Genomic DNA, 16,017 nt, shown 5'->3' on the forward strand with positions numbered 1-16,017 from the left:
AGAATGAGCTCCCCAGAGAGGTCCGCCTGGTGCCTATACTGCACTCCTTTCATCGCCAGCTGAAGACCTTTTTATTCTCTCAGTATTTTAACACTTAATTTTAACTTAAATTTAAATTTTACTGTTCTAACTCTGTATTTTAATCTTATATCAATTTTGCTGCGTGGTTTTATCCTGGTTGTGCTTTTTATACTGTATTTTGTATTTGTGCTTTTAACCTGTTGGTTGTTTTATTATGGTTTTAATTTTAGTGAACCGCCCAGAGAGCATTGGCTATTGGGCGGTATAAAAATGTAATAAATAAATAAATAAAATAAAATTGTGCATGATTTATGTTTAAGTGGCTGGGTACCATGTTTATTTTGCATAAAACCCTCATATTTCCAAATAATTATGTTATTCACAACAGATTATGGGAAGACAATTCTTTCAGAAGAAACTTACTGATATTGAGCCAATTATAACTTTCAACAGCTGAACTGCATTTTGACAGCAACATAATTGAGAGACAATGAATCAAATAAGATACACATATACAAAACTAGCTAACTTTATGAATTACCTTAATATGATCAAAATAGTGGCATCTTTATGTTTACTGAGTTAGAAGGCTGTAATAGCAAATGAATGCACTTTGTTTGACATGGTTTTGATTAATGGAAGAGAAAAGTTATGTTGTACTAGTGTATAACTTGATCATTTAAATATAACATCTTAACTTGAAGAGTGGCTGCAACCTTAAACACACTTAGATAATTCAATTTCTATTCCATCCCTTCCTGATGGTTTGAGGCATGACAGTTTTAAAAAAACACATACAATAGGCATAAAATTTTAAAATTAAAAACTCTTTAGCAGGATGGGCAGAATTCATTTCTTCAACAGTAATGGTTATCATTTCCTAGTAACTGTGTCCTCTTTCACAACCAGCACAGAATGAAATGATCTCCTTAACCTCTGGGTTGTTTAGCCCCTAAATAACCCAGTGCTTCAAATTCACACATTATGCTCAATAACCTAAGACCCGGCCTATCGTAGGTTATTGATTAAAAGCAAAAGTGAGGAGCATGCAGAAGGCAATATTAATAATAATAATATTAATAATAAATTTATTTATTACCCACCTCTCCCTTTGGATTGAGGCAGGGAACAATGATAAATAAAATATAATACTTACTCCTGTTCATGCATGGCAAATAGTGGGTTAATTAATCCATGATTTGCCGTTAACAACGAGACAATGTTATTTAACCAAGTGCTGTAGTAGCTAGAGCAGCCTTCTACATCCAGATGTGTTGGGCTAAACACAGTTCTATGTAAAGTTCAGCGGTCCACAAATGTTCACTTGGTCTAGCCACTACCTGCTGTAGACACGAACTTCCTCCATCCACAATCCTCTGGCATGTGCAAATGCCTTTGAAGAGCGAGGCAGGATCTCATCTTATTTGCACTGAGGTTTGGAGAACCTAAGGAAGTTTCTCTCCATATCCTCCTCCAAACTGGTGTGCAAGCAAGAATTCTGGAAGACAATCTGCATACTGCCAGCATCTTGCTCACCAGAGGAACAGGACACTTTTGCCTGGCAAGCAGATGTGAGAACATCTGCTTATTATTACAGCTTCAATAGTAGCAAGGGTCCACATTTTAGCTTGCCACCCTCGCCATGACAAGCGTTCCATTGCATTCTGAGGAGGGTGATAAGAGAAAATATAACTGTCCTCTCTAGCTTGGCAGCGATTGTCCCCATAGTTGCTCTGAGCTTTGGGGGCACAATACAATGACAGAGACTATTCCCACCCCAAGAGAAGGTTGGGCTAGCTATTTTGGTGGGAGTGCCTTTGCCACCTATTACCAAAAAGCAAGCTCTACTCTTTCACTCTGACCCTGAAGAGAAAAACTGGGGCTATTCACCACTAAAACAAGCTATGCAATCCTCCCCAGCTCTAAAATGCTATCGTCCTTATGGAGAAGCAAGTCCCATTGAACACTGAACACAATGGGTCTTCTGAGTAAACATGCATAGGACTAAACTGGAGGAGAGGGGCACTATTCTGACAATTTGATAAAGATATCTTGTCTCACCCTTTCTGTTTAATGGGTTTTCAATTAAACCCTCCTCAAAGCAGGTTAAAGACAGGTTTAAAATTCTACAACATTGTTTTTGACAAGTGTTCAGTTAGTTTATAGAAATGCTTTCACATAACACCAGTGTTGAGAATTATTAAATTTCCTACAGCCAGTGCTGTCACTCTTCTATCTTAAACATAGTTAAGGCAACAGGCACCACCAGTCCCTCTATTTGCATGTTTTCCACTCCAGCCTTAATTTAAGTTAATACTACTCAAGGTTTTCTAATGAAGATCAAACCCCAGTTAAGAGGGAATCATGACAGGCATTGTGTTCCAGGCTAGTACTAAGTAACACTTAACCCTGGTTAAGAATTGAAGGGGGGGGGGGGTGAATTAGGATACAGTCCCATGTTGTGCTTTCTCTTAACCATGGTTAAAAGGAGATGGGGAGCAATATGCCTGCATCAGCATAGCTTTCATCCATGCCATGTCTGCCTGCTTGCAAAATGATATGAACCATTCTTATTTGCATTTCTCAGAAGATATTCTAGTACAAAAATAGCCAGAAAATCCTCAAATGGTATCTCACAGCTCTCTTCCACTGTAAGTATGTGTGGGTTAGATATGGTTTATTTTCATACACAACAAAAACCCTACACAGCTCTATTTTATGAAGACCAAACCTTTTGTAATCAGCACTCCTTTATGTTTCAAAAGTCTATATAATTACCATGAGCAAAACCAAAGAACAGTTCAGGAGATCTGAATGGTCCCTCACTATGTCAGGAAAAGGAGAGAGCTGAATCCAACATGGAAGAAAGAAATTTTACCAAAGGCTTGTTGGTCTACAGAGAGCCTTAAATCTGTTTCAAAATTATATTTTGTTTCTCCTTTTTAATATTATTTTTATTAATGCAGATGATATCTAAAAGGGGGGGTCACAGAATTAAAGAGCGGACAGAGACCAGAAAAATAATCAAACCCAACAGCCTACTTCCTCTCAGGATACTTCAGCCGCCACCACCTAGAATATTGTCCATTAAACCACATGATCCCAGACCAAACAAGTAGAGAACTGGAGCAGCCAAGGTACACTACGGTAGAACAGAACACTCCAACAAATCAAGCAACATTCCTCATACAGGAAAAAAAATCAATCTGCAGCCACTAGGAAGATTATAATCTTTATTCTTTCTTGAATCCTTATTTTTATGGATTACTCATTATTTCATAACTTCACACATCCACAGAACATAATCAATTACTTTGTTCATGCTTCACAGGTTTAAGACGTCCCTTAATTCTGAAGTTTTGATCTGTTAGCCTTGATCTTGGCCTTTCTTCTGCTGAAGGAAAAATAAGAGCAATCGCCTGTCCTGTCCTTTGAACATTCAAGGCATGTTGTACCTATTTTGGGGTAGGAGCTTTACATGTGTACAGAATGTGTACAGCCAGCTTTGCCTTACCATTTTCAGATGCCTAATGTCCACTGTTTCTCAACGATGGATTCAACACAAACACCTTCAACCTTTCTAATCCCCATTTTGAAGGGATGTTTGCACCAGTATCTCCCTTCAAAACTCCAAATTCTTCTGAGCCCAAATGCCAAAATCTCAAAACAATCCTTGTAAGTTCAATAAAGGTCTGCCTTCCGAGAGCTTGCATCTAGCTGGCAGAGCCACAAGAAGGTTACAAGAGGTGAACTCAACACCAATTGGGAGTTGAGACAAATGCAGGCAGACACACAAATATATTTAACTTCAATAGGTGTAGTTGTGTTTTAATTTACTGTTGGATTCAAGTTAAGCAAAATTTAACTGAAGAGAGGTTCAAGGTGCTACACCAGCCTTCCCCAACCTAGCACCCTCCAGATGTGTTGGACTACAATTCTCAACATCCCCAGCTAGTATGGTCATTTTGGCTAGAGATTATGGGTGTTGTAGTCCAACACATCTGGAAGGCACCAGTTTGGGGAAGGTTGTGCTACACAATCCAGCAACTTCAGCCTACAAAATCAAACAGGCACACCACTGGAAGGTCATTATAGGATTATTATATACTTTATTCACATGTTACAATACTGTTATGAACCCAATAGAGAACAGCTTCTCACCTTTATCCTGAGAGCAAGACAGGATTTCTTCCTCTTTGGGGTTAGTCACCTGGGTGATAATGGACGGGTTGTCCATGGAAACAGAGTGCGTTTTCACCTGGATATTTCCCTCCCAGAGGCAGGTTCGGTGTGCGTTTATGGGTTTCTTTTTATTTGTTTTCCTTTTAGGAAATCAATAGGCGGATTTATACGTGGAAAAAAATAACTCCTCCAGGAGCGAAGCCAAGCCAAAAAAAATTGTAATAGAAGGCAGCACGCATACAGGTCTCTTCTGTAGTTCTTCAAAGAACAGTGGGAGTTTTTAAAAGGAGGGGGAAACCCCAAATCTGCAAAGACTACCCCACCAAAAGCAAAACTGTGTACCACTCCGAATAAGAAAATAAACCCAGTGCCACGCCAAATCCCTACGCCAGGCACAAAAATACCCGCCTGAACAGCCACCTTAGGACAGCTTTAAAAAATAGAGACAGGGGAGGGGGTGCCGACTAACCATCACACCCCACCCAAAAAAGAAACCCCCACCAAAAAAAAACCACCCCCAAATTGTCCTGTCTCCCCTAAGCTGCCAACCCCAGGGTGCCCTGAGCTAATCCCTTTAAAAAAACAACCACCAAACCTCCCCCCCAAAACCTCCCCCAGAACACGCTGCACATAACGCTCCCCAAAGGATGCCCCTGATCTACCATTGCCCCCCCTCCCCCAAAAGGGTGCACCCCCACTTGTCAGGGGAAATGATTAGCCCTAAAGTTACCTACCCCTTGAATTGCCCCTCACCCAAGAAGAAGGAAGCCAGTTCCCCAGGAGGGTGGTGGTACCCCCGAGCTCCCCCTTTTCTGTCAGCCCCCCCTTCCCACAAGACCTGGCACTCAGCCTCCCTTCTCCCCCCCCCTTACATACCTCCCCCCTCTCTGCTGACCCTCCCCACCAGCTCCCTCAGGGATTATCTCATCCCTCTCGCCCCCCCTCTCTCCTCCTCCTCCTCCCCCCTCCCCCGCGTCAGCTCTGAGGGGGGAGCCCGAGGCAGGACGAGGCTGGGGAGGGAAGGGGGGAGAGGAGGAGGAGGAGGAGGAGGGGGGAGGAAGATGAGGAGGAAGATGAGGAGGAGGGGGGGCTGCAGCGCCCGGTCTCCGTGCTGCGCCACAGCAGCCGCAGCAGCCTCCCCTCAGCCTGGCCGCCTGTTCGCTCGCTCGCTCGCTCGCTCGGCTGCCCGCCCGCCCAGAGCCTCCCTCCCTCCGTCCTCCCGCCTGTCAGCTCCAGTCACAGGCGCCGCCTCCTCCTCTTCCTCCTCCTCCTCCTTCTCCCGCCTCCTCCTCTTCCCCTCAGCGCTCCAGCTGCTCTCGCCGCCCGCCTTCTTCCCCGCAGACCCGCGCGCGCCACCGAGGAGGAAGAGGAAGGCGCTGCCTCCTCAGGCAACAACATGGAGGCAAGCAGGGAAAATCCGGCGCCCGCCCGCGCGGTTTCTCCGGCCCTGCTGAGCAGTAAACAACGGGGCGGGGCCGCTTCGCCTCAGCCTGTCGATTAAGCGGCGGAAGGCGGGGCCGCGCGGCCTTTCCGAGGCGGGAAGGGCGGGGCTTGGTGAGGGGCGGGACCCCTTCACCTCAGCCCGTCGATCAAATGGTGGAAGGCGTGGCCGCGCAGCCTTTCCGAGGCGGGAGGGGAGGGGCCACTTCACCTCAGCCTGTCTGTCAAGTGGTGGAAGGCGAGGCCACACGGCCTTTCCGAGGCACGGAGAGGCGGGGCTTGGGGAAGGGCGGGGCCACGTATTTATTTATTATTTATTTATTTAAAGCATTTTTATAGCGCTGCCTCACCATTCCTGGCATCGAGGCGCTTTACAATAACATATAAAACAATTCCATTAAAACCCTCAACCCACATTAAGACAATTCCGTTAAAACCACTTCGCCTCATCCTGTCGATCAAGCGGCGGAAGGCGGGGCCGCACGGCCTTTCCGAGGCGGGGGTGGGGCTTGGCGAGGGGCGGGGCGGGGCAGGCTGCTCCACCTCCCTGCCAGTGATTGACAGAGGGAAGGAAGCAGGCGAAGAGAGTTTAGAGGACGAGACTGCTGGAGAGGCTCGCTGCCTTCAGCCGCCCGTGTGCCCAGCGCGGATTTCCCCTGGGTTATCCGTATTTCGGCCTCCGCTCCCATTTGCCCCTCCCCCCGGGATATCTTATTGGGTGAAGTTAAGCGGTGCTTTTGAGCATGTACAGAGGGCATCGCCCTTCTCTCCCCTCCTTCCCTCAACACTGGGTAACCGTGGACTCAGCAGTTGCACTGGAAAGTGATGACAACAACAACAACAACAACAACAATAATAATAATAATAATAATTTATTTCTTACCCGCCGCTCCATTCTGATCGAGGCGGGGAACAACAATAAACGATAACATACATAAAACTGAATTAAAACATAATATACATTGTTAAAAGCATCCTAAAAAACTCCCTAAAAACATTCTAAAAACATCTTAAAATTCCTACTTCGGCCTCTGCTCCACTGGGATGTCTTACTGTGTGAAGTTGAGTGGTGCTTTTGAGCATGTACAGAGGTAGGGTGACCCTATGGAAAGGAGGACAGGGCTCCTGCATCTTTAACAGTTGTATAGAAAAGGGAACTTCAGCAATCCTAATATGTAATTCATTGATCACATTTCAATTTAGGGCTAAACCCCAATGAAAGAAATTTTAATTGATTTTTCATTTAATTTTAGTTGATCAGTCCATTTAATTTGCATGCGGCAAAACAATATTTCTGAAGGTAAAAAAATGCACACTTGCTTTTTTTTAAGATTATGCATGTATTTGTAGCAGGAGTAATAGTAGAAGACGCATTCCCTCCAATATATATATATTTTAATTTATTTCATTTATATCCCATTTTTTTTCCTCCAAGGAACTCAAGGCAGTGCACATAATCCTCCTCCTCTCCATTTTTATCCTCACAAGAGCCTGTGACTGGCCCAAAGTCACCCAGTGGGTTTCCATAGAATCATAGAATCATAGAATAGCAGAGATGGAAGGGGCCTACAAGGCCATCGAGTCCAACCCCCTGCTCAATGCAGGAATCCACCCTAAAGCATCCCTGACAGATGGTTGTCCAGTTGCCTCTTGAAGGCCTCTAGTGTGGGAGAGCCCACAACCTCCGTAGGTAACTGGTTCCATTGTCATACTGCTCTAACAGTCAGGAAGTTTTTCCTGATGTCCATCTGGAATCCATGGCCGAGTGGGGACTAGAACTCGGATCTCCCAACTCCCAGTCCATCACCTTAGGGGGGTATCTAAGATGTTGCTTACCATCTGCAGTATTTATATACACTTCTGTTAATTTCCCCCTAGTAATCTGAATTGAGATCAATGGGTCTTACACCCACATGCGCAAGATTAAAACATTGATCGATTAATCGAACCAATCGATTAAACATTGCAGTCCTCATTTAAATATATTTATATAGTATCCAAAACGCATATAGACGCGTTTTTGAAGACCTTGAAGGAAGTGCATGTGAAAACTTTCCTTTTAAAGCTGCCACATTGCTAGAAGGAAAGGCTGTTTTTCTTTTTCATTTAGAAGTATATAGAATAGTTTCGTTACACACCAGAGAGTCAAAGACGATTTCAAGGAATGAACAAGTTCATTAGTATTGCGGAGGATCTCACTTCAAAATACGATTTGACATTGATTCTCAGCAGGCACTGTTTGCTTCAGCTGTAGGACAGAACTGATGGAGGGGAGAGGGATTAAAATTCTAGACATGGCTTCAAGATATGTGCCTTTCGCATGCAAACACAAAAGTTGTATTCTTTAGATATTACCTAAAAATGAAGACACCTGCAATTTTACCTAAGAAGGACAGCTGTTTCATTAAGCGTCATCCCACGTACCTGCTTCCCTCAGATTATCCCCGTAGAGCTAAGCTTTCGCGGTTGTTGTTTTTGCTACCGGGCGACAGCGATCCTTTGCATACCAGGAAGTGAGTTTAAGGGGCGAAATGTAAAAAATCATTAAAAAATCAATGTATGACCCAATTCAATTCAAATTTGGTATGCTTAAAGCTCTCCCTAATATCTATTACTGTGCCAATTTTGGTGTCTTTATCTTTAAAGCTTACGCAGATGTTAGCATTTCTTTAAAATCCTGCTCCTGCACCCCAGTGGCGGCTTGGAAGATACGCTCAACAAATAGGGGCTAAATACGGCGAATCTTTTGGCTTTATTGCACAATTAAGGCAGGATGCCTGGGAGTACTTCACAATCAAAGCAGATTATAAGGTGGAAAACCTCTGAGTCCCTTGCATGCAATTCGCAGTGATTGCACAGTATAACGCTGGCGTGATAAAACTCATTATTCTCCAGGCAGTGGCTAGGTGTATCTGCTGACAACTATCATCAGAGTGTCTCTCACTCAAAATTACTGCAAAGCAAGTAATTCTTTATCTCTGCCATAACTTGGTGTAAGCATCTGGGCAACAAATCTTGTTTGTTTTCCTCTGCACAAGGTTTTGGGAGTCCTGCCCCACTTTTGTTTTGGTAAACTCCCATGCAAAAAGCATCTTGATGCAACCTTACACAAATCTCATCCTAAGAGCACATCTGCAAAGGTTTGCTTTAGGGGGGATCATCAGTGGCACTCTAGCAAACCTAACCTTGCCCCCACCCCTACCCCGCCCCAATCCACACAGCTGAGAATACTTCGCAGGAACATTTTTATGTACATGTGGCAGATCCAGGGAACCCTAACCCTAACAAAACGATGTACCCAGGAACTTTGCACTGACAATTAAGAGAGTTTCAGCATTCCTTCTGATTCCATCAGCCTGCTCTCCTACCAAACCCCCAATATCACAGCAGGAATCATCTCTGTTAAAAGAGTCAAAATGACATCAAGGAATGAACAAGTTCAAGTCCCATCAGTATTGTGGAAAAGCGAGCTTTTGGGACAGGCATTCAATTATTCAGATCGGGGAACAATTAAAACGCAAAGTGTGGTTCCAAGGAATGTGGCTAACCCCCCCATCCCACATCCCAAATCTGTTCTTTAGATATTGTCTATAAAGAGTCTGGACCCTTGTTTTGACGTTGATAATGGTGTACATGGCGGCGCAATCTACATTGGAAGGAGCGCAGTTGCGGGCTTTCTGGGCACCGGCGCCGCTGGGCCCACCCACCCAAGCACTCATGCAGCCCATCCAGGGGGCACCTGGGAGCATCCGCAACCCCTCTTCTAAGGGCAGAGGGTTTTTTTAAAAAAGAAAAAATGGAACTGATGTGTTTTTGTTGTCATTTTTTAAAGTTGTAAATGCGAAGGATCGCATTTACAGCTAACTGGGGGGGAACAGGAGAGGGGGAGGAACAGGGTGCTCCCTCCCTGGCGAGATTTCCAACCCCCCTTTTAAATTTCATTTTATTTTTCTTAACAAGGCTCCGCAAAGGCACGGAGCCTTGCTCCAAACTAAAAAAGTCGGGTGAGTGTGGAGCTTCGGGGCTTTGCTCCTGGATTGTTTTGGAGTGGCGGCTGCGTCATGCAGATCACCTGCCGCCACACTGAAGCAATCCAGGGCCAAAGCGCCTGTGTAGACGAGCCCTGGTTCACACAGGAGGCCTCCAAGAAACTTGGGAAGCCTCTGGCTGTTTGTAACAGCTCTCAGTTTCTGACAGCTGCTACAGTCAGCCGAAGGGTTCCGTCTCGGCCACCTCTTCTTCGGCAGTCTGCGATGTTGCAAGAAGAATCCACACGCTGTCCATTTTCTACATGCAGGTTGACCCTTCTTTTCCCATGATGGGGCATGCCAAGAAATGGAAACGAATACTTTTGAAAAGAAAAGAGATTGGTTTGTTATTCCTCGTACTCAGCACTGCATTTCCCTCAGTGATTCTCCATGGGCAGCATACTTGTTCCGACGGGCTCTTGCGGTATGTGCTTCCAGGCTCTCCCCAGCCTGTTTTGACAGCTGGGAAGCCGACTTTGACGATCCTGCCTTAGCTTGCTCCAAGGTGCCGCAGGATACCTTTGTACCTGTGATGTAGCTCTTCCTGCTTTGAACCTTCCTGCATCTTTCAGTAGGAAAACAGCCAGTCAGCGGGGATAGGCAGATGCAGGCAAATTAGTGGGAGGTGGCATAACACGCCCGCTGGTAAAACGTTTGTGATCGTTGGAAAGGGTTGGCCACACTGCTGCCGTGCAACTGGAGTCAAGGGTTCTAACCAATCCCATGAAACTGATTGGTGGGAGATTCAAGACAGATAAAAGGGAATACTTTTTCACATAGTGCATAGTTAAACTATGGAACTCACTACCACAAGACATGGTGATGGCCACCAATTTGAAACGCTTTAAAAGGGGGTTGGATCAATTCCTGGAGGAGAAGGCTAACAGTGGCTACTAGTCCTGATGTCTAAGGTCAACCTCCACTATCAGAGGTAGTAAGCCTGCATGCACTAGTTGCGGGGGAACATGGGTGGGAGGGTGCTGTTGCACCATGTCCTGCTTGTTCATCCCTGGCCGATGGCTGGTTGGCCACTGTGTGAACAGAGTGCTGGACTAGATGGACCCTTGGTCTGATCCATCATGGCTCTTATGTTCTTATGTTAACTGTTTTTAAAGGCTGAGCCTTTGAAACATTTGCGCTATTCATTAAGTAACCAGTTATAAGTGACAGTTTGGGTTAATCTCCCCCCCCCACCAAGGACAGGTGAGATAAAGCATGCACTTTACTTGCAGAAACCCCGATAAAGCTGAGAAAGTTTTCCCATCTGAAAACCAGGAGGGATGTTGCTGAGCAGCACAGATCAGTTTTCCCCAACAGGGTGCATATGTGCCAGACTACAAATCTCATCAACACCAGCTAGCTTGGCCAACTCGAGGCACTCTTGAATGAAATGGATTATCTAGATCCATTTCAATCGGGTATCAGGCCTGGTTTTGGAATGGAAACTGCTTTGGTCGCCCTGTGGGATGACCTTTGCCGGGAGAGGGACAGGGGGAGTGCGATCCTGTTGGTTCTCCTGGACCTCTCAGCGGCTTTCGATACCATCGACCATGGTATCCTTCTGGATAGGTTGTCTAGGATGACCGTATGAAAAGGAGGACAGGGCTCCTGTATCTTTAACAGTTGTATTGAAAAGGGAATTTCAGCAGGTGTCATTTGTATAGATGGAGAACCTGGTGAAATGTCCTCTTCATCACAACAGTTAAAGCTGCAGGTACCCTGCCCTCTTTTAAATCTGGTCACTCTAGTATAGCTCCTGCAGCTTTAGTGTTGTGATGAAGAGGGAATTTCACCAGGTTCTCCATATATGCAAATGACACCTGCTGAAATTCCCTTTTCTATGCAACTGTTAAAGATACAGGAGCTCTGTCCTCCTTTTCATATGGTCACCCTACAGGTTGTCTGGGCTGGGAGTTGGAGGTACTGCATTGCAGTGGTTCCGCTCCTACTTTGATGGCCGATTCCAGAAGGTGGTGCTGGGGGATTATTGCTTGGTGCCGTGGCTCCTAAGCCATGGGGTTCCACAGGGCTCTATCTTATCCCCTATGCTGTTTAACATATACATGAAGCCGCTGGGGGAGGTTATCCGGAGATGTGGACTGAGGTGTCATCAATATGCGGATGATTCCCAGCTCTACCTTTCCTTTTCATCAAACCCAGGTGAGGCAGTGGCTGTTCTGAACCAGTGCCTGGGCACGGTAATGGACTGGATGAGGGCTAACAAACTGAGACTCAATCTAGACAAGACGGAGGTACTGTTAGTGGGTGGTTCATCTGTCCGGCGAGGTGACGTTTGCCCTGTCCTGGACGGGGTTGCACTCTCCCTAAAGGATCGGGTCCGTAGTTTGGGGGTGCTCTTGGATCCAGAACTGTCACTTGAGGCACAGGTGAACTCAGTGGCAAAGAGCATCTTTTATCAGTTTAGGCTGGTATACTAACTACGCCCTTATCTGGACAGAGATAGCCTAGCTACAGTTATCCATGCTCTGATAACCTCTCGTTTGGATTAATGCAATGCATTATATGTGGGGCTGCCTTTGAAAACGGTCCAGAAACTTCAGCTGGTACAAAACAGGGCAGCCCGTTTACTAACAGGGACTGGCCAGTGAGACCACATCACGCCAGTCCTTCTACAACTTCATTGGCTGCCAGGCCAGGTCCGGGCCCGATTCAAAGTGCTGGTACTAACATTCAAAGCCCTAAACGGCTTGGGGCCTGGTTATTTGAAGGAACGCCTCCTCCCATATGTACCTGCCCGGACCTTAAGATCATCCACAGGGGTCCTTCTCCATGAGCCCCTGCCAAAGGAAGTGAGGCAGGTGGCTACTAGGAGGAGGGCTTTCTCTGCTGTGGCACCCCGGCTGTGGAATGAGCTCCCCAGAGAGGTCCGCCTGGTGCCTACACTGTACTCCTCCCATCGCCAGCTGAAGACCTTTTTATTTTCTCAGTATTTTAACACCTAATTTAACTTAAATTTAAACTTTGCTGTTTTAAGTCCGTATTTTTTAACATATATCAATTTCTGCTGTGTGGTTTTATCCTGGTTGTGCTTTTTATATTGTATTTTGTATTTGCGTTTTTAGACTGTTAGTTATTTTATTATGCTTTTCATGGTTTTAATTTTTGTGAACTGCCCAGAGAGCTTCAGCGATTGGGCGGTATAAAAATGTAATAAATAAATAAATGAATAAATAAATGAGTGTCAGTTTTGCTTTCTCCTGCATTCAATTATTAATGTTTTTTTAAAAAAATTCAAGTCATCCTGTATGTAAAGGAATGTGCAGATTTTGGGAAATTCTTATTGAAAAAGAACTTAAAAGGAAATTCTCATCCATCTGCCCTGGCCAAATCCAATAGATACAGCTGTTCCCAGCTTCTAGAGCAGGGCAGATGGCAGATTCTTTTGTTCTGGGCCCCCGATTGCCTCCCCCCAAAGGCCAGTGGGGTGGATGACATCAAGGGAGTAGGGCCCCTCCTGAAGCCCCTCCCATTACATCATTGGTGATTCAGCACCCACTTTTTTCCTTACCCTGCAGAGAGAGAGAGAGGTATAGAGCTCTGTGCCTCTCTCTCTCTCTCTCTCTCTCTCTCTCTCTCTCTCTCTCTCTCGATGGGAAGCAACTTTCTGCAAGCGTTGGCCGAGTTAAGTGAATGGGACGTGGTCAGGATGGGAAGAAGGGATCCTGCAAGCCCCATCCAAGTTGGACTGCTCCTTCCCGTGCTGCCCGCGTCCCACACGGGTCCCATGCGGTGATACACGGCGGGGGGCTTGCCTAAATGGCCCAAACAAATCTGGTGAATTTAAATTTCTGTGAATGCTGGTGACGGGAGAGCTCTCCATATTGTGTAGCATGCCATAAGCCTTCTCAGTGTGGCAAACGTTAAAAGAAATGCATGAAATACCATAAATGACTTAGACAGCAATCCTATGGCCCCTTAGAAGGAGACTGCAGGGAGGGGGTGATAGGATACTTTAGTTTCCTGGAACCAAGGTCAGAATCAGTGCTCTGATCTTGGACCCAAGGGTCTGAGCTCCCCACCCCTGCCTCCTCACAGCTGGCACAGAAATAACCATGTCGGATGCCTCTCCGAGGTTGCAAAGTTGACCTCAGAGAGGACAGAAAGGGGGCATTCCTGTGGAAGGGCAGGGGACTGGAAAAGCAGAGATATGAGCTATCCCCAGTCTTCCCCAGCCTCCATCACTCTTCCCACTCTGCATTGGATGGTCGAGTTCAGAGGCTTACGGCCATCCCCATAGTACTGCATTCTTAGCGCTTGACATTCCTTGACGGGTCCCCCATATTCCTCTCAATCTGAATCTAGTGTACAGGGAATCAGGGAGAGAGCCAGCCACTACCCAACATAGAATCATAGAATACTAGAGTTGGAAGGGGCCTATAAGGCTATCGAGTCCAACCCCCTGCTCAATGCAGGAATCCACCTTAAAGCATCCCTGACAGAAGGTTGTCTAGCAAGAAGGACTTTCAGACGGGGGGGGGGGTGGTATCACGTTCTCTTACCGTTGCTCTGCTTCCTGCTTCTCTTCTGCATTTAAAATGAGCTGGATAACTTGGAAAGCCAGCAGTGACCATGTGGCCTGTAACCTCCCAGCCCATACAATTTAATGGGACAGCGCCCTGTAGTGGACGTTTTATAGTGCAACTTTGTCATATTTCAGAAGAATCGGGGTTTCTGAGGTGTGTTTTTTTATGAAGGAACTGGGAAAAGGAGCAGGAGACGCACAGGAGGCTCAAAACGACTTGTGAATACCTGTGAGTAGCCAATCACAAGCAAGCTATAAATCGCTTGTTTAAAGAAGCCCCAAGGCCTTTGAATGCTATTTTACATTTGGATTCGCTGGTAGGTCATAGAATCATAGAATAGCAGAGTTGGAAGGGGCCTAGAAGGCCATCGAGTCCAACACCCTGCTCAATGCAGGAATCCACCCTAAAGCATCCCTGACAGATGGTTGTCCACCTGCCTCTTGAAGGCCTCTAGTGTGGGAAAGCCCACAACCTCCCTAGGTAACTGATTCCATTGTCGTACTGCTCTAACAGTCAGGAAGTTTTACCTGATGTCCAGCTGGAATCTGGCTTCCTTTAACTTGAGCTCATTATTCCATGTCCGGCACTCTGGGAGGTGATGACGTTCCATGAGATATGCTCAGCCTGTTGGCACAATGTTGGCCAATTCCTGCTCCTCTACTACTACAGTTACTGATAATTTCGGGTATGTTGGCCCCACCTACCACGGAACGCAGTCCCCTCCCCCCAGGACCTTCTCCAAAACCAAATTCAGTCCTCGAGCTGAAAAAGATTCAACACACGTGGGTTAAACATAGCAGCTTTGCCACGGCTGTGAACTCGCCAGCTTCATGCCATTGTTGTTTATTGCCTTGTACACCCCTTAATTTTCCTCTTGCAATCCATTTATTGTTTTCCCAACGAGCGTCGTTTTGACGGAGGATTTCAGTAACGAAATATTCTTCAGTACAAAGTTATGGTGATGGCAGATCTCCTTTTTACGAGGTGTCCGTGCCGCTAAGGAGAACCATCAAGATGCAATTGTCATTTCGGCGCATAATTGTGGCAGGAAGGAGGTTGGGGAGGGAGTCCTTTTATGATAACGCAGATGAGATTGTAGGAGAGGAAAAAAGATCTCGGCATGTCTTTCAGATATCTCAGCTTGGCTGCTTCATCGTCGTTTGAAACTTAATATGGCAAAGACTGAACTGTTTGTTTTTCCTCCTAAACCTTCTCCTCATCTCTCTTTCTCTCTTACTGTCAATGATATTACGCTTACTCCGGTCAAGGAAGCTCGTAGTCTTGGCTTTATATTTGATTCCTCGCTCTCCTTTATTCCTCATATTGAGGCAGTAGCTAAATCCTGTCGTTTTTTCCTGTATAATATTGCCAGGATTCGATCATTTTTGTCTGTCTCTTCTGCCAAAATGCTTGTTCATGCACTGGTTATTTCTCGGTTGGACTACTGCAACCTTCTTCTCTCTGGCCTTCCTTCTTCTCACATCAGTCCGTTGGTTTCTGTCCACCACTCTGCCGCTAAGATCATCTTCTTGGCTCTCCGCTCTGACCATGTTACTCCACTTCTGAAATCTCTTCATTGGCTTCCAATTCACTTCAGAATCTAATATAAACTTCTCCTGTTGACCTTCAAAGCTTTTCACTGTCTAGCTCCTTCCTCTCTTTCCTCTCTCATCTCACACTATTGCCCCACTCGTGCTCATCGCTTCTCTGATGCCATGCTTCTCGCCTGCCCAAGGGTCTCTACTTCCCTTGCTCGGCTTCGTCCATTTTCTTCTGCTGCCCCTTATGCCTGGAACGCTCTT

The 16,017-nt window shown here is 45.8% G+C and overlaps 1 protein-coding gene across 3 annotated transcripts in view; it reads right to left on the bottom strand.

Annotated features, from left to right (window-relative positions):
• CTDSPL (CTD small phosphatase like) overlaps window positions 1–16,017 on the bottom strand; it is a 214,356-nt gene that overhangs the window by 94,400 nt on the left and 103,939 nt on the right. For 2 of the 3 annotated variants that reach the window (XR_010025468.1, XM_063126628.1), the window contains exon 1: window positions 4,183–5,028. Coding sequence is in view for 2 of the 3 variants with exons in the window: in XM_063126628.1 (XP_062982698.1) it covers window positions 4,183–4,258 (76 nt within the window). In the remaining variant the exon portion in view is untranslated. Of the gene's footprint in view, window positions 1–3,334; window positions 3,406–4,182; window positions 5,029–16,017 lie in introns of those variants that run through there. The other variant, XM_063126640.1, reaches the window with a different exon arrangement.

Source organism: Elgaria multicarinata, chromosome 1 (genome assembly GCF_023053635.1).
Source record: "Elgaria multicarinata webbii isolate HBS135686 ecotype San Diego chromosome 1, rElgMul1.1.pri, whole genome shotgun sequence".
NCBI classification, from domain to species: domain Eukaryota; kingdom Metazoa; phylum Chordata; class Lepidosauria; order Squamata; family Anguidae; genus Elgaria; species Elgaria multicarinata.